The 25,347-nt window shown below is 38.1% G+C and overlaps 1 protein-coding gene across 2 annotated transcripts in view; it reads left to right on the top strand.

Annotated features, from left to right (window-relative positions):
* The window catches only part of lpp (LIM domain containing preferred translocation partner in lipoma), a 259,259-nt gene extending 252,405 nt beyond the window's left edge, over nucleotides 1-6,854 (top strand). For both annotated transcript variants that reach the window (XM_074668419.1, XM_074668420.1), the window contains one exon: nucleotides 1,999-6,854. In XM_074668419.1, the coding sequence (XP_074524520.1) occupies nucleotides 1,999-2,127 (129 nt within the window). In that variant the 3' untranslated portion in view covers nucleotides 2,128-6,854. The remainder of the gene's footprint in view (nucleotides 1-1,998) is intronic.
* The last annotated feature ends 18,493 nt before the right edge of the window (nucleotides 6,855-25,347 follow it).

Below are 25,347 nucleotides of genomic sequence, written 5' to 3'. Positions count from 1 at the left end.
ACTTTATCAACACAAAAAAAACTTACTGTTTAGATAATTAATCACCAGAATTTTACTATTTATAGAACTTTATACACTTTATTGTATTTATTGCGAAGATAAAGTCAATTTTGTGGCTCCAGAATGACTTAAATCCAGGTGAGCTGAGACTGGTTCCTATGAAAGTAAAGGTTGCAAACCTTTGGGTCAGATGAATGTGGCTCATAGTTTAAAAAGACATTTTTTACTAAAAATAAGACAAAATCACTTGACACAATTTTATTTTATTTTTTCAGTGAAAACAAAAGTTAACAGCCCCAGAGAAAGACAATGAACTGACCACTCAAATATTATAAATTCAGACAGATCCACTCTGCTGAGATGGCTGAAAAAGTAACTTAGACTTTCATGAAAGTTTAAGTACAAAACACGGAAATAAGCCTATGAATTATGTAAAAAGGATGAATTGAACTAAAATACATAGAAAAATATGAGATGAATCAAAAGACATCCACTGTCACCAGAGAGCAGATCAGACGTGTTTCTCTCTGAAGACTCTGTGAGGAGATCTCTTGTTGTGTTGGTTTTAGTGACTCTTTTGAATCAAAGAAAACCAGTCCAAAATCAGACCATCAATTATGTCAATTAAATGAATCATGATCTAAATTATTTGGACTATGCAAAGGCTGCTTGAGCTAAAGCTCTGTACATTCTGCAGAAACTCAACAACTATTACAGCTGACACATTTAAAGTAATGGATTTATCATGATGTGAAAGTGTGAGGGTTCAACAAAACACACTTGAAGACACAAGACCAGATTAAAGTGAAGACACGGTGCAGAAAAGACAAAAAAAGGTGCATAGAGATAGTTCAGGATGAAGGATCAGAAAAACTTTGGTCTAAAAATGTTGTTTTCAGTTCAAAGTAGTCTAAATATATATAAAAAAAACAATCCTGATTAAATCCAGATCCTGATCCTGCCGTAAAAACATCCTGACATGTTTTCCTTACATCGCCCCCTAATGGAGAACATGTTCATTGGTCTGAAGCAGAGTCCGCTGGTGTGTACGCAGAAGCAGTGTGACTACACAGAGAAAACTGACCACTGATCATCTGGTATCAAGAGAAAATTGGCCTTTGGCCCTCTGAAAAAAAGTTTGGACACTCCTGGATTGAAGCAATAACATGGTCGTTGATTGAAGACTAGATTCCCACTGAACACCATCAGCTGTTAACCACCATCAGTGAAAAGTCAAACTATTATGAAATCATTGAAAAACTAGTCACAGAATCTGTTTTCAAGGAGCAAAGATTGATTTTTCTCCCTTCCGATGTAAATAATAACTGTTACAACAGAAAGAGAAACTTTAATGACTACCTCTGGGTCATTTTTTACACTTTTACATTTTATTCTGACCTCCTTTGACCTGATGCTTGTTGAAATAAAGGTTTTGTAATTTAATTTGCGTGCCAGCACACACAAGAGGGGTGTTTATTTTATCAGCATTGTGTTGAGTCAGACTTGAGCAAACTGCTCCAAACATCAGAGACTCACAACAACACAAACAAACTAACCGGTCAGTGTGCAATAAAGCAGCAACTCCAGACCTCTGCTCTGTAAAACCTGATTATATTAAAGGGATCTGGGGTTGTTTAAGGGTCTGAACAAACAGCTGTTTCTAGAAAACAGTAAATAAATCCTCTAATAGGATACAGAGCAGCAGTCAAGTAGCATCAAGATGATGTGAGCGTAGGGGTGTTTAAAACAGTTAAAGGTCTTCTCTGATATTTCTCGTGATTCTGGAGCTGGTAGAGAAAATAAAAACATGTTTGAGCGTCTGCGGACTCTCTGCAGAGACCTCCTGTATCCTGACATTCACCGTCTGAGCTTCTAACCAGCAGAAAATGTCTCATTCAGGCTGTGAGCACAGTGAGAGTATGAACGTGTCTGATCGGTGAGCGTGGAGAATCTCTCTGTTTGTGTTGTGCGCCCTGACTGAGTATCTGTGTCCTGCAGGACTGTGGCTCTCTGCTCTCAGAGGGGGATAACCAGGGCTGCTACCCTCTGGACGGACACGTCCTCTGCAAAAACTGTAACAGCAGCCGCATCCAGGCGCTCACCGCAAAGGCCACTACTGACCTCTGAACAACCCGCTGCCCGGTCACCTCCACTGTGATAAACCAGCGCTCGCCTGCTCGCTAACTCTCCGTATCTCTCTGTCTCTTTCTTTTCATTCCTTTCTCTCGCTACAGATTCACAGACGCTTGCATTCCTCAGCGTATTCACCAACACTATATCCCTCTCTATACAAACATATATACTCACCTCAGTAACATAAGGAATAGCATCACGTGTTCACCTGCACACATGTATCTAATGACTCGGTACAAACACGGCTGCTCAGTCTGTGTGTTTTTTTTAACTCAGAGGTTGTAAAAAGCAATAATTCAACATTTTAGGAAACAGAAACACGTTGTAACAAGCTCAGTGCTGCATTTAATATCAAACTTATCTTCTTTTCTTGTGTTAAAAGTTTAAAATCCACCTCAGACAGGCTGATATTTCAGCACATTTTATGAGCTAGAGAGCAATCTGATGTCCACGTGCAGCTGCTATGAGCGGAAATTTGCCAAATTTCAACAGCATGAGACACATTCAGATTGTATACTCCATCTTTAAGACGCAGCCCAGTGGCATCAACGCTCTCAGGCACTTCTCATCACATCTGAAAGAGGACAAAATGTACCCAAAATGTTGAATTATTGCTCTCAAGTGAGCAATATATAAACCCTTACTCAGTGTTATCTCACGTCACAAACATCTTACTCCAGCATCTTGTAGCCAGCCTGCTCGTGCATGCACGTCCAAATATTTCCCCCCCTCCCCTGACTCCCCTGAGTCCATGAAAGCATTTGAAAAGTTTGACACATCTGCCCCGCAGGTGAAGACATAAAGGATGGATGTGTGTGTATAAGCAGTATTTAGAAAAACTACCATCATCAAACGTTCATTTCATCCTAAAGTGTTTCCCGTAATGAGCTGACGGTACAGGTGTGAGGAGGTAAAATGACACGCTGAAGCTCATTACTGCCAACAGCTCTGCCTAAACAAACACCAAAGACTTTAGATTTAAAGTGCCACATTTACGGTCGGCTTGTTTTTTTATGCAGCTTCAGTAAAGATGAAACTGATTGGGACCACAGCAGCCGTAAACTTCAGCTCAGTGAGAAGCTGTTGAATGCAATTCCCTGAAATCAGACACTTTAGTTTGAACTTTGCAGCCAAGTTTGGTTTTATGCACACGTACATTTTTTTCCTGTAGTATTGAACGACACGATCAGATCATTCCCTTCATATCAACAGCCTTTAAAGAGTAGTATTTGAGCAGAAACTCGTGTACCCTTTTCTCTCATATACATTAACCTAGAGTAGTTTAGTGATGGTAGTTTAAGCAGTTCAGTAAAGATGATGAATTCCTGTTGGCTATGCAATTTTTAATGCTAATTGCATCGACACTTTATATGAAATTTTATGAATAAGAAAATATTTTACCTGTACAGATTCAACGTTAAGTGTCCTTATAGTAATCCTTTAACCCGAGCTCTGCTGTTGGTACTGTGTGACTGTGCTGTTTGTCAGTATTGATTGTACCATCAACATTTGTCGTTTGTTTTTACTGTTTCTTTAAAATTTGATGGACGAAGAAGGGACCAGAAGAGTTTCCCAAAAAATGACTGATTTTAGTTTTTGTTCCCTCCATGAGAAAGTGGAAAGTAGTTTGATTTTAGAGTTGGTTTATTATGAATACAAGAAAATGTTTCATGATGATGATGATGATGATGTCCCCTGCAGAGTGTTTGAGTTTGGAGTAAATGTTGCACATGTGCATGGACCAGAGTGATCAGCACAGATCCTCACACTTTTATATCAAAACAAAGGGATGCAAAACTTACACAGAGAGACAGAAAGTGACCTAAAGTGAGGCTCATGCTAAGATGCAAGAAGACATTGAAATGACAGATGAAAAATGCAGTTTTTAGAAAACAGAAAGTTATCAGCTGTGATAAAAAATGTCTCATTTTAAAATCTGAAAAGACAAATTAATGAGGCATAAAAATCAGAGTTTTTAAAGAAATCACCACAAACAGATCCGAAAAAGAAAAAAAAAATCAAATTGAAGAAAGATGTTTTCCATTCTTTCTGTTCTTCAGTGGGAAGAAAAACTCACATTAGATTCAAAACATATCAAAGTTTAGGATGAGCCATCAACATAATTTTAACATAGAAACATGACAATCATTTTAAATACAGACAATAGTACCTACAAATCACCTCTTCTGTAGACACTGGATGAGTCTGAGGTAAAGATGACAATCATTTAAACACATTACTAAAATAAAACATACTGAGACCTTTAAGACACATCAACACATTTTACTCTTCTAAACTATTGGCTTAATTTTCTACATCATCAGGCACTCAAAGCAGATGAAAGAATTTCAAGTTGCAGGAAAGAAAACCCGAAATGTGCTCCTCTGTAGTTAAAGACGACCTTTAATGCCCTGATTGTATCACTATCCTCAAACTGGTCAACCTCAGCAGCGACATGAGGTCTGTACTTAAATACCCCTCAGAGTTCATCTGACTCAGTGAGTCATCTGATCACTGCTGGCTGTTAGGAAACACAGGACCCTCTGTAGATCAGTATGTCAGCTGTGCTGCTAGAGTTCAGCTCACTGAGGCTCTGACCTGCTGATGGTGGTTGCTCCGATTCTTTTTCCTGTTTCTTTTCATCTGCTTTGATAATAAATAATCAGAAAAAAAGAAGAAATTGTAAAAATATCAACAGGTTACAAAAGCAGAGACCTGCAGTCAAGACGTCTAATCCACTGACTGTATGAAATGAAGGACCATGTGCCAGCTGTCAAAAGTGAGGCCAAAACCCCATAAAACCTGGCTCCTCTTTGTTAACAGAGTTAAAGTGGTGGAATATTAAAATCAAAATGCATTTTATTATTTCCTATCAGTACAGTTCATTCTCGATTTATTTATTTTTTTGTACTATTTTTGAGGAAGTTTTATTTTGTGGCCATTTTGGAGCAATTAAACTTTCAGAAAAAGCTCAGTTTTAATCAAGAAAACAGCTTTGATATGTTTTCCAGAAACATATTAATGCAATTTAAAAAGATGTTTTTAGGCTCGCCTTTTAGGATGTTGCACTAAGTGACATTGATATTGATAACTGTAAAAATGAGACTGTAACTCTTCTTCACCATTTTTGACCCACTGGTATCTTAGCAGTAAACTAGCTAGGTATTAAACATATGTTTATTGTATTTCCAGGAGACAAACTTGTCTTATGTTGAGGTAAATTCAGTACTTATTTTATGTCTTACAGCGGGGTTAATGTCGGATAGACAGGTCTGTTGACAAATGAGGGTCTTTCTCAGAGAAATAGGAAATAGAGACTTAATGATAACCATTGATGAAAACCAACATGAGAGTCATTTAACTTTCAGTGAGTGTCTGCTTCAAGCCAACACATGAATCTGTTTCACTGCCAGAGTTCTGTAGTTGCCTCAGAAGATGTGACCAGCTCAAAATTCCTGTGTCTCTTGGGGGGCATTTTGGTTTCACTTTTGTGCAACAGGAGGTAAAGGCACGTGGTCCATCTTTATATACAGTCAGTGGTTTTAACTAAATTGTTAGAAATCAGACCTTGGTGTGTTTGTTGTTTTCTCCTGAAGTCCTCATCTTGTGAAGCCAAAACGTATCCATTATTCAGATCCGCCTCTGGTTTTCCCTCCACAGGAAAACATTTCATTGCAACACTGCAGCAGTGTGTAGCACAAACATTCGCTGTGCTCTCAGGCGTGAACTACGGCTGAATCATCCCAGTGCTGTGCTGAACTGAATTAGTGACAGTGAGGAAGAAACGTACAGTAAATAAGAGCCTCAAACATCAACATGTTCGCTAAATGTGGTCACAACACTGCAGAGGAGCGCTCACTGTTTACTTCACTGTTTACTTCTGTCAGATCAGATATCCAGTAGGATGAGAAGAAGGAGTGCTGGTGACCAATCTGACATTAATGTCTTTTATCAAAGGTTTAATACAACCATTGACATGAAAATGCTTTTTGAAGCATGTTTTCAAACTATGACCAGACCTAATGAGGTGTTTTAAAAGCCAGTTAAAGAGTGTTTAATGAGTATTTTGATTAAAACAAAAAAAACACTGCTGTGACAAGATGTAAGGTCACTGAAAAATGAAACTTTTCATGTTTCACAGCTAAAAAAAAAAAAAAAAACACTTTGCCCTGATGATCTCTGAAACCAAAAAAAAATAGATGAATAAAAAAACTGTGAAAAATGTCAATATATATTTTTTTTTAAATCAAGATTTTCCCAATGGCTTCCCTAGTTATTTTAAATACAGTGGTTATTTGTCATGAAAGGAAATAAAGGAATTTTAAAGCAGATTTTTTTAGTACACTGCAAAAAAAATGAAATCTTATCAAGTGTTTTTGTCTTATTTTCAGTACTAAATGTCTTTTTCGACTTAATATGAGCCACATTCACCTGACTATTCCAGAAAAATGTCTTATTCCAAGGTACTTAAAGACAAAAATGAGGTCTGAATTGCTTATACAAAGTTAAAAAAAAAAAGCAAGAAAAAAAGAAAGTCTGCCAATGAAACAAGAGAAAAGTTTCTTGTATTAAGATGTTGTCCAGTTTCAAGCAATTTTTTCTTGTTCCATTGGCAGATTTTTTTAACTTGTTAACTTACAAGCAACTCAGACCTCATTTTTGACTTTAAACAACTTGAAACAAGAATTTTTTCTGAATTGACAAGTTGAATGTGGCTCATATCAAGTATAAAAAGAAATTTTTTACTTAAAATAAGACAAAAACACTTGATAAGATTTCAGTTTTTTGCGGTGCACAAAAAAAGTTATTTAGTCATATTTTTATCAGGATGCAAACTACTTAAATAACAGACTTAAAACACAAAAAGGCAGCAAATTGATGCAGATTAATGTATTTTAGTATTGAATAAACAGAAAAGGTCTCATAATAAGACTTCATACAACTACACCTTAATATATTTTGTGTCATGTTTTGTTTACATCATGTTGACACCATAACGCCTTTCCTGTGCTGTGATTGGCTGGTATGATTCAGAGATCTCTGCAAACTGAGGAAACGATGTCCACGCCTTCACCTTATCAAGCTGCTTCTGTTTGATGGTCAGGTTCAAGCACCAAGACTGATTGGTTGGGTTTGCGACGGGATGATGATGTGGTTGGACGGTAGGCGAGGTCACACAATTCCTCAGAGAATCAAATTTTAAAAGACTAATAGTGGAAAAATTGGATAAGATGGCAACAAAGAGCTAAAGACCAGAGTTTCAGTCGAAGATGAGAAAGTAATCGATTGACTATTGACAAATTAATGTTTTCTGCTCTTGTTACGTCTCCAACTACCGTCTTTTCCCGAATCTGACTGAGCAAGTTTTGGTGCCTGACCCAAAGTGAAATGAAACTTTTTCATTTGTTTGAACGCTTTGTTTTTGCTTTGTTTGCCTGCTCTCAGCTTCATTTTAACATGTAATGCTGAGTCCAGATATGTGGACATTTCATCTTTCATTGAGGGAAGTTAATTAATGTTTAAAGATTTTATGATTGGTGTATTACCACATTTGAATAAAGTGTGAGGTAAGGTCCATGAGTAGAGTCAAACCTCTGCTGTTGTACTTTCTTAAAGTGCCATATAATCTGTTTTGAACTCCCGTGTTTACAGTTTCTTTACAGACAATCCGCATCGACATCACGCTTCTTTGTTGAAGCTCTTCTGACATGAATCCTCACAAAGCCAGTGATGTTACCAGTCGAAAGAAAAGATGGTTTAATGATTTTTGTTTTTTAATTTGCTCTGTGTATTTGTCTTGTCTACTGTCTTTGTTCTACCAATGTTTGTTAAAGTGCCTTTGGCGCAGCAGCAGCAGCAGTATTGAATCATTATGCTGCTGTTGCTGCGTGTGTTTCATGGTCCGCCGTGCCTCACGTGTTTACTCGTCTTTACCAAAGTAAATAAAGAGGATCCTTTGTCTGCTCTCTGAATCCATACAGTGGATGTTTCCATCAGGCGCTGCTTCAGGCTGCAGCGTTGAGTGTGAAACTCTCCTTAAAGAGCTTAACCCTCTGTTGTTCAGACAAAGCAGCTCATCTGTTCTCCATCTTTGGAAGGGGCACGTAGTCAACTGTTGTTTTTTCTTTCTTCAATAAAAGCTTTGCAGTAGCATCCTGTCTCCGTGTCTCTGTTTGCTTTTATTCATTGAACTCTATGAAATAATATTAATTTTCAGTTTCAGGTCATTGCATCCCGGCTGTGCGTGCAGCCTCATCCGGCCTTCCGCTGCTTACCTCTCGATCTTTGGCTTCAGGTCAGTCGCACAGGCCCGGCGGTGACCTCCCTCCCTCCACCTTTCCTCACGCTACCCCAAGACCTTTCTGTGACCTCGTGAGTGCCGCAGCAGTTTAACCGAAGGCTACTTCACTCTCTTCAAGAGTCATTTAAAAACCCTTCAGTAGCAGCGAATGCCCTGTGCTTACACAGCTCCGATTCATTTCCTCCTGTCTCACGCTGCGAGTCCCCGACCGCTCCTCAGACGCATTGGAATCACCTGCTTAATAGAAATCCTGCTCTCGCAATAGACTTCTGAGTGTGCATCTGGGACAAGAGTTTAATTACAGAGATACAGTGTGGAGGCTCTTTTTTCTGTTCCTGTGGCCACGACCAGCAAATGCACTCAGCTATGAAGTATGCTTACTGCAGGGATCAGCTTGATGGAGTTGTTGGAATAATTTAAAGACCTCCTGAAAGTCTTTTTCGCTTTCTTTACTGTCGCCTTCCTAAGACCCGCTTGATTTAATCCTTTCCATTTGTCATCTTTACTTGTGTGCTGCGTATCAGCAGCAGTAAGTCACGGAGCAGTTCATTTCCTTCCTGCAGATTGCTAAATTAAAACAGCAGTCTAAAATGTAAGAGTGATCTCTATGGACAAATCTATAAAAAACACACCAACAGCAGCAGCAGGGAGGTTTCTGCTGGTCACTGAAACATGATGAACGTGGGAGTCTGAAACCAAACTGATTTAACCCTCAGATGAAATGAGGCTTACACATAACACATGGGTTATATTATTTGCTCTTTCAATGGAGATTGTGTTTAAATGTTATGTTTAGTATGACAGAGGGGATGGGATTTAAAATTTACTTGTGCTTTAGTGTTGATGAAGGTGGTGGAAAGGAGACCAGACAGATGTGATTCCACAAAAAGAGCTTTTACTTATGTAAAGCGTAATCAGTAACGTGTAACTGAACAAGAAACAACATATACACATAAACACCCATTCTAAAAAAAAAAAAAATCAGTTCTGCTTTATGTGAACCCACCACTTATGTGTCATCAGCACATTTCTAGAGTCTTATAGATGCATTTGTAAGGCTTTAAAACACTTCTTGTTTTTTTGTTTGTTTGTTTTTTTTGCTTACTACTTTACCGTTTATTTTATTGTATATCTATCACTTACTTTATTTCATGACCTTTTGGTAACACCAAATTTCCTGCTGGGATTAACAAAGTATTTTTGATTCTGATTCTATGGAAAACCTTCCTGTAAGTATGAGCTTTTATTGGTGTTGTTTGAAACTAATTCTGCCAGCCTATTAATGGTTAACAGACTTCTATAAGTATAATGGTTATATAAATGCATCTATAAGGTTTTATAAATGTGCTTGATGTATAGTAAGTGGTGGGTTCTTTAAGGAAACCACTGAAGTCTTTATAGCTGAGTGATTTTGGCCTGAGTAGCTCACTTCTCTATCCTTACACACACTAATCGTGGTCATAGTTTTTACAACATAGTTTTTAAGCTATGGAGGTTACAAGTTTGCATAATACGTGTTGCACCTGCTTCAACAGACAGACTGAAACAGTGTTGCTGTTAGGGAGGAGACTAAAGGCTCTCAAGTCACAAGTCTGCCTGCTGGTCCACTAAAGGCTGGTTGAGTCAGCATTTCCAACATGGTGACCAGTGACCACCAATGATAGGCTTCAGAAACTAATGGGTGACATCACACCCAAAGTTTTGTACAGTCAATACAAAACAAGCCACTGTCTATCTGCAGGATCATAAGATAAACACTGAGAAACATTTATGATGCATGAAGCTCAGATTGAACTGTGACTGAAACTAATTCAAGGCCAAGTCTGAGCTTTAACTTACTTTAGACTTTGGTGTGCACTCTTAATTATGGATGTTGCTTTTTGCTGTTTGTGGTCCAAAACTCTTTCTAGTCCTATGTTTAGAGATGAAAGGGGGCTAAAAACATCAGTTTACTCCAGCTTCTCTCCTTGACTCTGCGTAAGGTCTTGAAAACCTTTAAAGAGACAGACACTTGTTGGTCAACAGCATTCCCACTGGCTGTACTCCCAGTGTTAGTGTGTAACTGTTGGGAATTTGGTCAAATTGTAGAAAACCAGGAGGGAAATTTAGCTCCAGTATCAGCAGTGACTACACGCACTGTAAAGCAGCCTTGAATAAGACGTGTAAGTGGCTTACCCTTGAAAGCAGGCTATTCCTATGCACACACTCCATTTACTATTAAAGATCAGTAATTTGCAGAATAATTAGCTGAAAATTCCTCCTCCTAATGTTCATCTCCATCCTGCTGGTTCCTCTCTTACTCACTCATCGTGGATGTATCTGAAGAGGCTCTGAGGCCAAACAGCTGATTCGTCTGAAATGTAATTTGAAAGAACAGAAATGAGTAAAGCTCTCAAAGCTGGAGGAACACGTCTTTTCTCTGACGGTGATTCCAGCAGACAGGCTTTTTCTGAGATATTTTTAGTTTGTGTTGTGTAAGGATGTGTCTGACTGTAGATGAACACAAACTACACAAATGACTGAGTTAGTGAGGAGTATTTTCATCTTCAATACAATACTTGGTTTAAAAATGACAAGGAAGTAATTTTTAGGTGTCTCAAGTCATAACCCCTCCTCAGAAACTAACAGACAGACGTTACTCATAACCTGATAATGCTTCATAAGGACAGTGTACTACAGCATACGCACAAAACATTTTACATGTGATACTGATTAGTCTACACTGAGTTTTTTCTCTTTAATGATAAAATTAACTTTTTTTTTCTGTCATCAGCTGAAAATCTGCTGAGCACATTAAAGGGAAGAACTCTGAGGAAAATAAAACATTGATTCTCATTTTTAGATGAGATGTAATCGTTTTCAATCAAAGTTTCCTCACAATATCAACATAATTAAACATAATTTAATGTTTTTTTGATATTCTGAAACAGCTCATCACACTTTACAGAGAAAAAATGAATTTTTTAGGCTCCTTTTTAAAAAAACGAATATTTATCCCATAAATGTCTGAGTCATTTTCAAAGTTCTCAGAAAAGAAGAAAAACACATTTGTGCATCTTTATTTTTTATTGGTATTTAGAATATTATTGTGTTATATTGAACATATTATTATTGTTAACTTACTTTGCCCATTTAAATTTTTTTGACCAAGACAGTTATGCTAATTGTACTATGAGGCTAACTATATGAGTGTCGTGTAAAATGTTGAAGTCTTCTTTTATTTTAATGTTGGGTATTTTAATGTTGTATGATGTTTATGATCGTTACTTACAGCTTCTGAAAATTTAAAATCAAGTGTCTCAAATGATCAGATTATTATTTTGAGATCAACTTAGATTATTTTAAATGCCAAAATGTGCATTTAAAAAAAAAGTATGTTCATTTATTTACTCACTGTTGTTAATTGTACTCACTGAAGAATCTTCTGTGCTGGTATTAAAGCCCACGTTGCTGTGATCATGGCCTTAAGGTCATCTGTTGTTTCACCTTCCTCATGTCTAAAGCTCATCGAGCACAGTAATGTCACGCTCAGTTAACCATTTGGTTGTAGTTTTGGCGCTGTGGACAGGTACTAAGTCCTGCTGGAAAAAGGAAATCAACATGATCATAAAGCTTTTCAGCAGATGGAAGCATTGAGTGCTCGAAAATCTCCTGGTGGACAGCTGTGTTGACTTTGGATCGATAATACAAAGTGGACCAACACCTGAAGATGACATGAGTTATCACAGCCTGCAGGAACTTCACACCTGACTTCTGTGCCTCTACTTTCTGTTGACCTTCAAAATCAAACAGGAGAAAGAGGAAACAAGAGTTTAGATGAAAAAACTTTACCCTTCTTAAATAACTAATGAGAATCTTAAACTTTTCATTTGTTAAGATGCATTTGTCCAAGGTTTTCATGTCTTTATCCCTAAAGAAAACAGTATCTATTTAACAAAGTCTACTTCCTATTTGAGAATTTTCTCATGCTTTAGATCCAAATATTAAAAGAACAATCACAATGAAACATAGATGTTAAAATACAGAAGAAAAAGTATTTCAAATAAACACTGAGCCTGTTTAACCTGACATGCGTGTGTTCTCTAGTTTCTCTGATAGTAAACTGTAGATTTAGGAATGGCAGCAGCAACGAGGAGATTTCCTGGTAATTTCTTCCTTAATATACTGGAGGCGATACTGCTTGTGTGTGTGTGCGTGTTGGTGTTCTGCCTGTACGAGTGTGTGTCAGAGAGAGAGAGAAGGCCTGCAGCGGTTTAGCCGAGGACTTGCTTTACTGCGCATAAATCTGATGTTTACAAACAAATTGATGAGTGATGGGCCCTCCAGCCAACATGATGTACCCTCCAATTTCTTCCTCTGCATAAAATTCCTGCACCGAGTCTCCGGGGGCCTTCCTCGGCATTTTTGAATGTCTTCTTCTTCTAATACGCAGAATTATGGCCTGAATTATTTACCGGGAAGCAGAGATAAGCACGAGGGAGCAAAATGGGCCACTATCATGCATAATCTTGCGCACTCCAATTTAAATGAAGCTGTCATATGGTCAGATTTGCATAACATTACAATGTGGGCCGACATCGCAGTGCTCTGAGCTTAATGTTATTAGCTTTAAAGTGAATTCCCACTGTGCATTTGCATCAAGAGCATTGATTTTGTGCGTCCTTGAGTTGGCTGAAGGCAGTGATGTAACCACTAAGTCAGTGTTGCTCTCGGAAGAACTTAGATCACTGAGAGACACAAATCCAAGCATTCCCATTGTACCCTGATTCTTGTTCTACAACCGTCTGTGAGCAACCAAGGACTGGCCAAGGTGCCCACAGAGTTCAAGAGTGGCAGCCATCTTTAAGACTGACTTGTAGTTGTATATTTCTCCATCTGAACCATTTAAAAAGTGGGTAAAAAAACAGGTTCAGTGCCTTAAAACGTGAAAACAGCACTTGTAGAAGTTTATCAAGCAGCTGTAAAGTCTTAACTTACTTTGTTAGAGCTAAGGACATTTTCTCAAGCTGCCCAACTTTCCCTGCGTTTATGTGCCTCCATTACAGACTAATGGAGAAGTCTGAATGTTGCATGACTCATTCACAAATGAACGATAAATATTGTAAGTGCCATTTTCCAAGCAGCAGAGTCTCACAAACAACTGCAATCATGCAAAATAAAAATTTTTCCTCTGGCGATTTGTTGTTCTAAAGTCATGCAGTCTACTCCAGTCTGGTGTGTGTGTGTTACAGATTGTGTGGTGTCTTTGATACTGTGGGACAACTGAACTCCAAGTACTTGTTTTGCTCTTTTAAAATTCATCCACATTTAACAAAACACTACAATGGTTATTTTCAGTCATTCATCGACTGATGGTCCTGTTTGATGTTATAAAAGTTCAAGGTTGAGTAGATCAGTTTCTTCATGACAGAAATCACAGAAAAGTAAAGGGGAAAAAAGGAAATTTGAATTTTCTGAATATGCTAAAATTGTTTCTGAATTATCAAAAACATGGAAAACTGTAAAGAGGTGCACCCAGGTCTCACAAAAGTGAGGCAAATTAAAAAGTGCCTGATGTCTGCGTTTTTGTGTCAAACTAACTTAACTGTGGACGGGCAGCCTTTGTGAGGAAATTGTAAAAAAAATAAATAAATGAACAAAAATAAATAGAGATCAGAGAGAGACACTTTTTACTTGAAATGTTTCAAAGACATTAAACATTTTTAAGTTTGAATATAGATGTAGAAAATATTGTTGAAATTTTAATATTAAAACTTACCCAGTAAAACCCATGTTTTATTTGTCTTACCTTACTTGCAAAATAATTGGCACACTCATTGGCAAGTAAGATAAGAACAAAGAAAAAATAAAGAAAATACAGTCTGCAGCACTTTGAAATACATGATATTAAATATATTTTAAGAAATGTATTTACTATCTGACTTCTTTACAAATTTTGAAATGACGTTTTACATTATGTTTAAATCACTAAATTACAAGTTGCATAATGATTTGTCAGTGTTGTCTAAAAAACATATCGTTTTATTTTGAAGGGTTTGTGTTTGTAACAGGAAGTCGTGTGTGTGAGTACGACTCATAACACTCTTTGCAGGGTTGAGATGATGTATTGACCTATTGACAAGTGCTCACAGAAACAGGAAATGAATGATAACCTGAGCTAAGTTTGACTAGCTTGTTACAGAATTGCTACCGTGAGAAGTCCGTGACAAGTTGAGTAAACAGGTGTGCAGTTCATGATTTAGATGTATCACTCGCATGTCAGTGACAAAACAGTCATAATTTTACAGTTATGTGACCAGCAATAGACGTCTTTACCCTCTAACGTCTCACGTGAGCGCGTTGAGTGTGTCTGTAGCATTAATTGACCAAGAGAGTTCCCATTAGCTCAAAATGAGCTAAACAAGCTAACGGTGGTGAGCTATAATTGGACCAAGCTGAACAGAAGGCCCTGGTGTCCAACGTGAGTCATTTTTTCCTTCATGGAGACCACAGACTGGGTGAAGCTGTAAAGACCTTAAGGTGCTGGGACACCTGACTGCTCTGGTTCTTCTCCTGACACTGTGAGACCCTGCAGACCGGATTCACACTCTGGAATAAGGTACCATTGTTTAATTTTCTTCTCAGTATGTCACAGTCTATAGACATGGGCCTTCCAGCCCCAAAGTCTCTCAGGAGGCCTACAACTAATTGTTACCAGGGTTTATACCATTATATTGTTTGAGCGTGTGTTGTTTGAGGGTAGGCTCACTTTAGTGACAGTTTGATTTTTATTTGAAAGTACTGTGTTTAAATGAGGAAAAAGAAAAGTTACTTGCTTTTGAAAACAAATCTGAGTCTAGTATGTGTGTGTTGGTAAAAGAGATCCAAGACATTTACAGTGTGCATTAAGACTTGAGGAATACAAATGACCACCCTTTCATCTGTTTTAATGAGTGAAGTTAAGATATTGAGAGAAAGCATGGCCCTTTGTTGAATAAAGTAGGGTCAAAAGAGCTATACTACAGTTGTAAAAGATTCAGAGCTAAATGCTTTTTTAGCTTAATTTTCATTCAGAATTAGAGCATATATTTGCATCTAAAAGTTCTCTCACCTGGGATGACCTTTTTTGGAATCCAAAACTCAAAAACCACAAACACTAGAACAAAAAAAAAATCTGGATCCTGCTTCTAGAAAGACCATCACAGAAAACAGGAAAAGGCCACTTGCTCCATGCAAATCTACTTTGTTATATGTTGTAAAAGTAACCAACTTATAAAGACTGTATTCTGATGTTGAATGAGGATTGGGAGCTGGCCTACTTATGGCATCCATTGTGTGTGTGCTTCTGGACATAGATAAGAAAAAGATCTCTGTGTCACTCATTTTCAGAAACAAAACATTCTTCCTGTCTTCCTTTGTTTCAGACATGCTGATATGTTAGGAATGCACCCAATAACATATTAAGTCAAGTTCTCTTTTTAACTTTTAAATCATGAAGCTTTATCTTCTCATGGCAGCTTCCTGAATACTCAACTTTAGAGCCATGTGGCAAAAACACAAATCTGCGTTTCTAGAGCATGACTCTCTGAGACCCAGTATGAGACCAGGAGTTCTCTGAGATCAAGACTCAGAGCGGCCTTAATCAGTCTGTCAGAGGCACAGCTCAGCTGCAGTGAAATAAAATAAATCTTATTTATGTATGTTTACAGAAGTGTAAAAGGCAGAGCTGACAGAAGTATTTAGATCTTTTATTAAGCAGAGGCAAAGGTACTCTTCAAAAATACTTTTTTACAGGTAAAGGTCTGCATTGACAGTGTAAATTAAGATAAATGGTGGGTGGTTAAATGGTAGAAGTTCCCATGAAGTAAAACTGATCAATTAGTGTTTTCTTTCTGGCTTTAAACGTATGCATACATAAAATCAAGCAGCTGGTGCAATTACAGCTTTTTAAATTTTGCTTATTCTAATTTTACTTTGTCCATCATTTGCATACTTCTCATTCTATTGTATCTTTTATTTGTGTAAACAGTTCTAACAGAGTAAAAACACAACAAATGAGTCCCTGAGATTAAGTGTAAAAACACACAATATGAAAATATATACTGAAAATACCCAGAATATCAAACTTCTGAAATACCTAACCATACGATATTTGTGTTGCTTGTGAGGCAGGGATCAAAAGAGGCTGATCACACTCAACCTTCTTTGCCATTAAAGTGACTAGTTTACCCACCGAGCATGCACAAGGAGACCATGCCAACTCCCTCAAAAGGCCCAAAGCAGTAACCTTCCTGCTGTGAGGTGCTAACCTCTCCACCCCTGCAGCCCCAAGTAGAGCATTAGGAACTCAAAAGAAACTCAAAACTGATAATAATTTAAAGAAAATATTGATTAAAAAAAGATTATGTAAGAATGTTTCTGAATATAAAGCTTTAAGGAAACTCTGTACTCTGGAATGTAGAGCGAATGCAAAACCTTGCAACAAATTTCAGGGATATTTTGTTTTGAGCACAGAATTTGAGGACAAACCCTTCATCATTGTGTAAATGTGTACTGAATGTGAGTGATATTTCATAAGCACCATAAAAGACGTGATTACTGTACTGTAAGTTATCTCAGAGAGAGGCAGACTGCACTATCTACAGTCTGCCAGAGATTACTAAATGGATGATAATTGATTTATTACGGAGCGTGTGAGCTGCTGTGAACACTTGTTAGACTGACAGAGACGGTTCAGGCCTCTGCCCGGCTCAAAGTGCTCTACTAAAGTGCCGCTAATTATTTGACTTCGTTTGTTTTGAGGGCAAACTTATTTTCCAAAATCTATTTTGAAGCAAGAAATTCACTTTCCTCATTGGACAGACGAAACTCAATTTCTTTGTGGTGCTGTGTTCTGTCAAAGGGCGTCTTTTTAATAACTCAGACCCTCTGTAGGAGCCTCGGTATCAGTTACTTAGTTACAGATGCACGATGCTCTCTGAGAAATCTGTCCCCATATTGTTGTTTCACTCACATCCTCCCACGCGCACAGAAAGAGACAATAAGGAAGACAAATAGCAGATTGATTCGTTTTTCTCTTCCAGATTACTGTAATTTTGTTCATGTGAGATGCTTTTGTTTCTGTATTCCCTCAGCGAGACGCTTTTAAATAGCGATGCTGTATGAATCAGCGTTCATCACACCCAACAAATGAGCAAAAGGTCCAGAGAGACGGTTCAGCTGGAGTTTGGTGAGGCTAAAGAGACTGACTGAATACACAGCTTACATTTGTTATGACTGCTCCACATCTCCAAACAGCAGCAATGGCTTCAACATTTACCTCCTGTGAACAGCAAATAAATACAAGACGACACAGGACGACATGAAAAGACTCATTTTTCTATTTTTTAAAATTGTATCTAACTAATTCCTCCTTAATTCCTAAACATTTGTCATCTGATGTCTAAAACATCCACAATGCTAATGCTCAATCACGATCTGGCAAGTCGGATATTGTAGCATGATGTGGTGTCAAAATCACATCATAATTAGCATTTTTTGTCAAATTTGAATATAACTATTTGATAAGTTGGCATTTTGAAAGAGTTGATTGCTGAATTATTCTTTCTTTTATTTATTTCTTTTTCTTTTTCTTTTTCTTTTGAACATGAGCAAATATTTAAACAGAAAAAAAAAACAAAAGGACAAACAAAAGTAAACAGACAAAAAATACCACCACCAACAACAGCCAAGGAGCCAAATAAAATTGTCATTTGCATGTTCAAAGAGGAGTGAGAGGAAGTTCAAACTTATCTAGTCCCACCCCTTCACCTTACATGAGTAATCAATGATTTAATTTACACACTTCCAAATGATAAAAGCAATAATAAAACTAATCACTACATAAGCAAAATACACCAAACACTAACAACACAATAGAAAAAAATGGTAATAAAGAGAAGACTCAATAAATGAGAAACAAAAAAAACTGTGTCACTGTTCGGTAACCTTCATGTAGTCATATCCTTATATCTTTTAACAATCATGTTTCTATACTTTTCTTGTATTTATTGTTATGTTTAAGAAAACCCTTTTAAAACTGTGAGTGTAATTCACAGTTTGCTTATAAGGCTGTGAATGTTAGCATGCTAAATTTCATTGTAATGATGATCGTAGTAGAGAGTTAAAAAGACAACAACAACAGTTAAAAAGACATCAACAACAGATACACAGAGGTGTGTCCAGAGGAGCTGCTAGGGATGGTACAGGCCCCTTTTCAGTCCCTGCGATTTCATCAGTCATTCTTTATACCTTACCAAAAACTGAAACCATGAATGGCACTGTTACCTTCTTTCCAGAGTGTAGAGCCCTTTACAACCTACAAAAATACAATGGCTTTAGCTCCATTCATACAGATGAGTTAGCATTCTTTAAAATCTGAATTTTACTCTGGGTAGCCAAGGCCAGATTACTGATTAGAAGTGCAGGACTCCTCACAGCTGTGGTTGGCCTTATCACCCCTGACCTCAGCTTCTCTCTGCCCCCTCCTTCTCTCTATCCTCCTTTTCCTCTCTTCTGATAATTTAGGTACACGTCTGCCACACATACATAAACAAGCACAGATATTAATACACACCTAGAGGGGGACATGTGTGTCTGTTGGTCTGTTGGGGATTCCAGAGTGAACTTCTGCCAGAAAGAATCCAGCGCTGACCTTTTACATGTGATGACCAATAGATGATTGAGCTGGGACCTGAAGATTCTCCAGTTTTCTTTTTAGGGGTACCAATATTAAAGAACCGGGTCTAACAAGTTCATAAAAAAGTTGGTTTAGAGTTAGGGTTATGACCAGTGTAACATTTAGGACTCAATTTGGGGTGTAAATAAAAAGTGAATGGTTAAATAATGATGAACAGAATCTGATTTCATGTTTTCAGTAAAATCACTGTATGTTTTCAAACTATTGGTAGTATTTGAATTTTTCTGTCAGGAAGTGATTTTGTGGCTACTTTTGTACCCAGGTCTCATACTCAGCGGTCTGTGCGCTGGATTTTGGCTGTGGAGGGTTTCTGGTTCATTGACACAAGTTTGTGTCTTTATATTTGATAATCAAACTGTGTTGAACCACGTCATATCATGTTAGCGTTGGGTCATAGCGTTTTATGTTTGTTTCTTAGCCCAGTGCATAAGAGTGGACAAACCTGTTCAAACCAGTTGCTTGAGCTGTTAGGAAATGCTGCTACTAGCTTTTTTGTAGGGAAGTTTGATACCACTTTTTTCAGACTGATACCAGTATGAGTAATCACTCTTGAGTACTCACTGATACCAAGTACCAATACGACTAGTTTTTGATTCATATAATTTAGATTTACTTCGACACATCATTTTGATCAAAGACTGCACAGTCACTCTGCAATTAAGTAAAAAAAAACACACAAAACTCTCTCTGAGTTTAATATTTTTTAATAATAAATATAAAAAAAAATACTAAAAGTGCAAAAAAAACCTCTAAGCTGTCAGATTTTAAGTTGTTTTTTTTTTAAATAAACTGAAGTGCAAAACAAAACAGTTTAACTGTTAACTCTCCCTGGTTCATTCATGTTGTCTGAACAAAACCTGATGCACATTTGCTGTGGTGTGAAGCCATAGCAAGTATTTGCCTTGAGTAGCTGCTGCTGGTATCTGCAGCCTTCACGAGTACCGGTACTGATACCTGGTATCGTTACTCGCCCATTTCTACTTTTTTGGGTTTGCATTGTTTAAGCCCATTCATGCTCTTCTGATACAAGTGTCATTAGCCAGTGTTAGTCTATCCTGCAGCATTGTTTTATTGTCACCTGTTAGACAGACTGTTAGATTTGTCCTCATGGTCAAATGCGAAATAAATGCTGACAGTGTGGAAGCATTATACCGCTTCTGAGCTGACATGTTCAATATTTTTTTTATAGAGGAGAGACTAAATAGTTGAAATACATCAAATCATACAAGCTGTTTGAAAAATGGACACAAATAATTAAAATAAAGTAACACAAAAACTATTGATATGTGACTGAAAGAATTAAGTGTTTTGTTTTTTTTGTGTCATATTTTACATTAAAACACAGGTGGGTAACATTTGTATGCTACCATTACTCAAGTGTTCAAACAAGATGATAAATGATGGAGTCAGAAACAACACAAGAGTGATACTTTAACATATATATGAGACACATTTTTTGTGCCCCCCCAACAAGTCAAAGTCCTGGTTGGGCCACCATGTCAGAAAAGTGTAGACACACCCCTGCACACATTTAGGAAATATAAGCTTTGATATCATTTCTGATGTCATTCCCTGCACAGTAAACAGCACAGAGCCGTATCAGAGACATTTGACCTCTCTGATTGCAGTTTAAATTCCTCCACATCACCGCAGTAAACCGCGGACATGTTAACGATGTAAAAGAGTTAATTAAGAGCTTCTCCTGCCCTCTCTCTGTCTCCACGTCCCACCCATCGCTCACCCATCTTACCCCAGTCTGACTGTCAGGCTCACACAGCACCCACAGAGTCCAACCCAATGATGGCTGATTTATATGCAACACAGGGGGAGAGTTCAGATCCACATAAATCCACAGACTTTACTGACTTAGTGTAGGTGCGTCTCTGCGGCTGCACTGAAAGGTAAAGCAGTTCTCATGATTTAAGGCGCTCTTTGAGCTGTCACCTCTTGACCTAAGGGTAAGAGGCAGAGAGTCGTCCGTGGATTTAATGCAAAACCTTGTGTTTCACTGTGAACTCTCATTCTCACACTAAAGCAGCCGGCTGATTAAGCCGGCCGAGGATATCTGAATGCAAGAGCAGTGGGCGCAAAATGAACACCGCTTTCTCGTTTCCTTGACAGTCGGTGGGATTGTCAAGTGTGACCGAGTTTACCTGAACCTCCACCGAGTGATTTAAAATAGATACAGAGTCAAGTGTTTCCATGTGAACTAGACTGCTTTCTATAAACAGGACTATGTTATATCAGAGCTCAAAAAAACAACATTAATGTGAGGAGAAGAATCTGGGACCACAGATTAAAGGGTTTCTCTTGTTCGTTTCATGTTGGTGGGACTGACTGTGTTCAGAGACAGATGACACATCTCACACATCACACATCAAAAGTAAAGCCAAAATACTCCAGTGATAGACTTTAACATTGTTTGCCAGTGACATTGTTGGTGAGGCCTCAATATTAGAATAGAATAGAATAGAATAGAATAGAATAGAATAGAATAGAATAGAATAGGAGTAGAAAATACTTAATTTATCCCCAAGGCGAAATTCAGGAGTCACAGCAAGTGCAAAAAACAGATGCTGACAGCTTGTCCATCATTGTCCAGTTCAGCCAGCCTCCACCTCCACAGGGTCCAGGACTGAGCTTCTCCAGCAGTCTGTTCAGTCTATCTCCTGTATCCTGGCTGCTCACAGCAGGTGAAGCTCTTCCAATATGGCGTTGGTGTCTGATGTTAGCTCTGTTAGCCATGTCTGTGAATAGCATGATGCTACTCTGCCTTCTGGTATTTACTGTGCTGCTGGGTTAGCATGGCTAGCTTGTCCATCTTATTGCAGATAGATCTTATGTTCCCAATAACGATGGATGGAAGGACAGGTCGACGTTGTCACCTCCAAGCTCACACCTGAGAACCACTACATGGTCCTCACCTCCTTCTCCTCACCTTGTGGGGAAACATCGGGCCTTGCACCAGTTAGCAATGATATACTACAGGCTGCTGTTTTTCTCTGTGACGCTGTTCTCCAGCTCAACAAACGCCATCAGCTCTCTGAAACCTTCTCCTTCCAAAAAATATAAAACCTTAGAGGAGGCATATCTCCGGTTACCATTTTGGTTGTTAGCAGGTTAATCATCTTCGCTCTGGCTTCATCACAACATGTTCTGACAGGGCTAGCGAATGACATAAGGCTAGACTGTTTTCTGTCTCCACTGTTTCCTCTTTGAGCCCTTGTGGCTAATTATCCAACTAGTTATTCCATGGTATTCAAGTTTAACGCCACATATCTTACACTGCACATTAACTTAATTGTTTTGTCAAAGTTCTTCCAGTCATCACTTTTCTCAACTGAGATGTCACAGATGTAGCAGACAGTTCTGTGTTTGTTGTGTTTTTACTTTGGGTGTAATAATATGTCTCCAGAGAGTTGCAGTAGTTGCCATTAAACAGTTATTTTTGTTGGAATCTGGCTTGGTGTGCTGAAGCCGTTGCCAGAGAAGTCAAACGTTTGTAACCCTAAATTATTTTTCTACCTCATTCAGTTCGGTGAAAACAAAAAGCTGGGTCACACATGTAACACTGTTGGAGTTCAAGTTTTGTAGCCAAATGCAGCGCTTGCACAGGTGTGTGAGAATCGAAATGTTACTGGAATAATGGGGTCAAAGGAGAGTACTCGAGTACTTGTGCCCATCCCTACTGTATATTACATTTTAGGCTGAAATGAATCATATAGCATCACTTTGAATGTCTGAAACACATTGGTTGATGTAAGTAAATTGATATAAGGCGTTAGTGATGTACAGCATTTAGTTAGTTTAAGCCCTGTTAGCCTGAAGAACTCTGAGTGTTGGGGTATGTTTACTGAACACTCAGATGGTCCACTACTTTGTTTGTACGGCCATGAAACTGACTGTCGATTAATCTTTTAAATGAAATTCTAATTTCTATTTCTTCAAAAAGCCCCTCAGTTTTTCCACTTACCCCCTGGCATCTTCAGAAATCCTCTCTGTTGGTCGTCAGCTTTAGTCCTATTAAAACACATTTCCTTATCTGCACACGCTGAGTTGAGTCCTTAGCATGCCATTCTCATGTTTATTGATGTAAATTGATTCTTAACATGATGTCAAAGTTCAAGACTGATCTGGAGACAACTCAATTTTAATCAAGTGTTTTCTTTTTTCACTTCAGAGGAGGAGGTCGTATAATTGAAACGTTGCCTGGGGGAGAATGCCACAGAAGTTACCCTTTGGCTCAGGCCTGTGCTCATCCACACAGCATCCTTTCTTTTAGCTCATGAGCTTTTAATGGATGTGTGTTTGAGGTGCTGGATCCTCTCAGAAGCGCAGAATTCCAATAGTTTAAAAACTTCATCACAGAGTTCGAATGTTAACCCCAAGATGATGAAACGAGACGCCGTTTGATCACTTTGGCTTCATGTTTGTATTTGAATTTCTCTCTTAACATATCACCCGTGTGATAATTACTGTTAAAGAAGATAACATCAATCTGCAAACTTATCTCAAATACCAGCTCCCCAGTTAAGGTCTTTTTTTTCTCTTTGAACTATGGAAAACCTCAGTCCTATCTTTGTAGTAAACTTCTGCAGACGCTGTCATTGTTGCATGTAAATGGGTTTTAAGTATAATATATAAAAAGACTGAGCATGAAGATTGCATAAGGATGGATTAGCATATCTTGCCTGGACTCCGCTTGGTTTCAACACTCAGTCTTCACAAAGGAGTCTTTGGAGACAGATTAAGAATTAACTTCTTGTTGTACTGGATCCATCTGTTGTTTCCAGTTTGACTTGATAATGTGAACTTTTTACTAAATTAAATGTTTAGATCAACGAATGATTGAACAACTTTGAGGAGGAGGAGGAGGTGATAGCTGAGGCACGCTGTGTATCTGTGCATTATTTAAATGAGAGGGTGAAGGGTAGAGAGGAGTGGGCTTTCCCCATGAGGCCTCAATTACTTACATTGCTTGAAAAAAAAAGAATACTTATTTTTTTAATCCCAGGGCTGAGAATTATTTGATCACACATAATAAGTTTAGCCACAAATGCTATTAAAACTTAAAACCCAGATCCTTTGGACCTAGAACAAAGAGAGTGGAAACATCAGTGATAAATTATTCACATCAGATGTGTCCCCCCCCCACACACACACCTCCCCCTCACCCTCCCCCATCACTGTTTTGCCCAGACGCTCCAAACTAATCCAACTCCGCCTCTTTGGCTGGAATTACTGGAGAAGATACTTCAGATGCCTGAACTTCTGCACCTCCGCTCTGTCGTAAAGTTCACAAGCTGTTCTCTCTGCTTCTTTCTATGGTTTTGTTGGACTGATGTAAACAGTCTCATGCGCCGTGTTGCTCAGGCTGTGTTTATGTTTTTCTGCTCGTCTGGATGAACGGCTTCAACAAACAAGTTTTCAGTTTGTCTTAACGGCCCAGGTTTGAACTGAGTTACTCCTTTGGCCTTTCGGTGGGTTCATGACTCAGATATCCCAACGAATATTTGATCAACTGCCATGAAATTTGGTACGGACATAAACAATGTTCGGACAATAAATCAAACAGGCTTGGATGTTCTGTTTCTTTTTTTTTATGTTGTGTGCGTGCAAGTGAAAGGTTTTCTAAATCCAGTGAGGTTTTCACATTCACTTTATTGATTTGTACAAATTCATGGTTCCCAGATGATCCATCAAAATGACCTCGGTAACTTCACTGTCATGTGTTCCCCTCGTGGTTCTCTGTGTTCTCTGTTTCCTGATCAGTCTGTGATTTCCTATTTCTCATGATCCATGTCTTGTCCTCCCTTTGTGTGTTTCCACATCAGGTCTATGGTGTTTTCCTGTTTCATTTTGCAGTTCTTGTTCCCTGTGTATTTTGTTTAGTTTTTCCTCCTGTCCCTGTGTGTTTTCTCTATAATTGCTCTCATTAGATTCACCTGCGTTAATTCACTCTGTCTGTTTAGTCTGTTCCTTCACTTCTTTGTCAATCAATCAATCATTTGCCAGTTCCTCTAATCTTTACACATCATGCCAGGTTCCCTGTTCTGCTAGTGGTTTTTCCTCTGTGGATTTCTTCATTGAGTGAGTGTTTTTTTTGTCATGTTGGATTTTTGTCTGTGGTTTGTGTAATTTAATTTTTGTTTTCTGGATTTATTTTCTATTTATTTGTTTATTTCTATTGAATTGG

This window comes from Halichoeres trimaculatus, unplaced genomic scaffold (assembly GCF_033239565.1).
Source record: "Halichoeres trimaculatus isolate MK-OKI-2021-1 unplaced genomic scaffold, fHalTri1.1 fHalTri1_scaffold_4, whole genome shotgun sequence".
NCBI lineage: Eukaryota > Metazoa > Chordata > Actinopteri > Labriformes > Labridae > Halichoeres > Halichoeres trimaculatus.
This window is presented reverse-complemented; position numbering and strand designations above follow the sequence as displayed.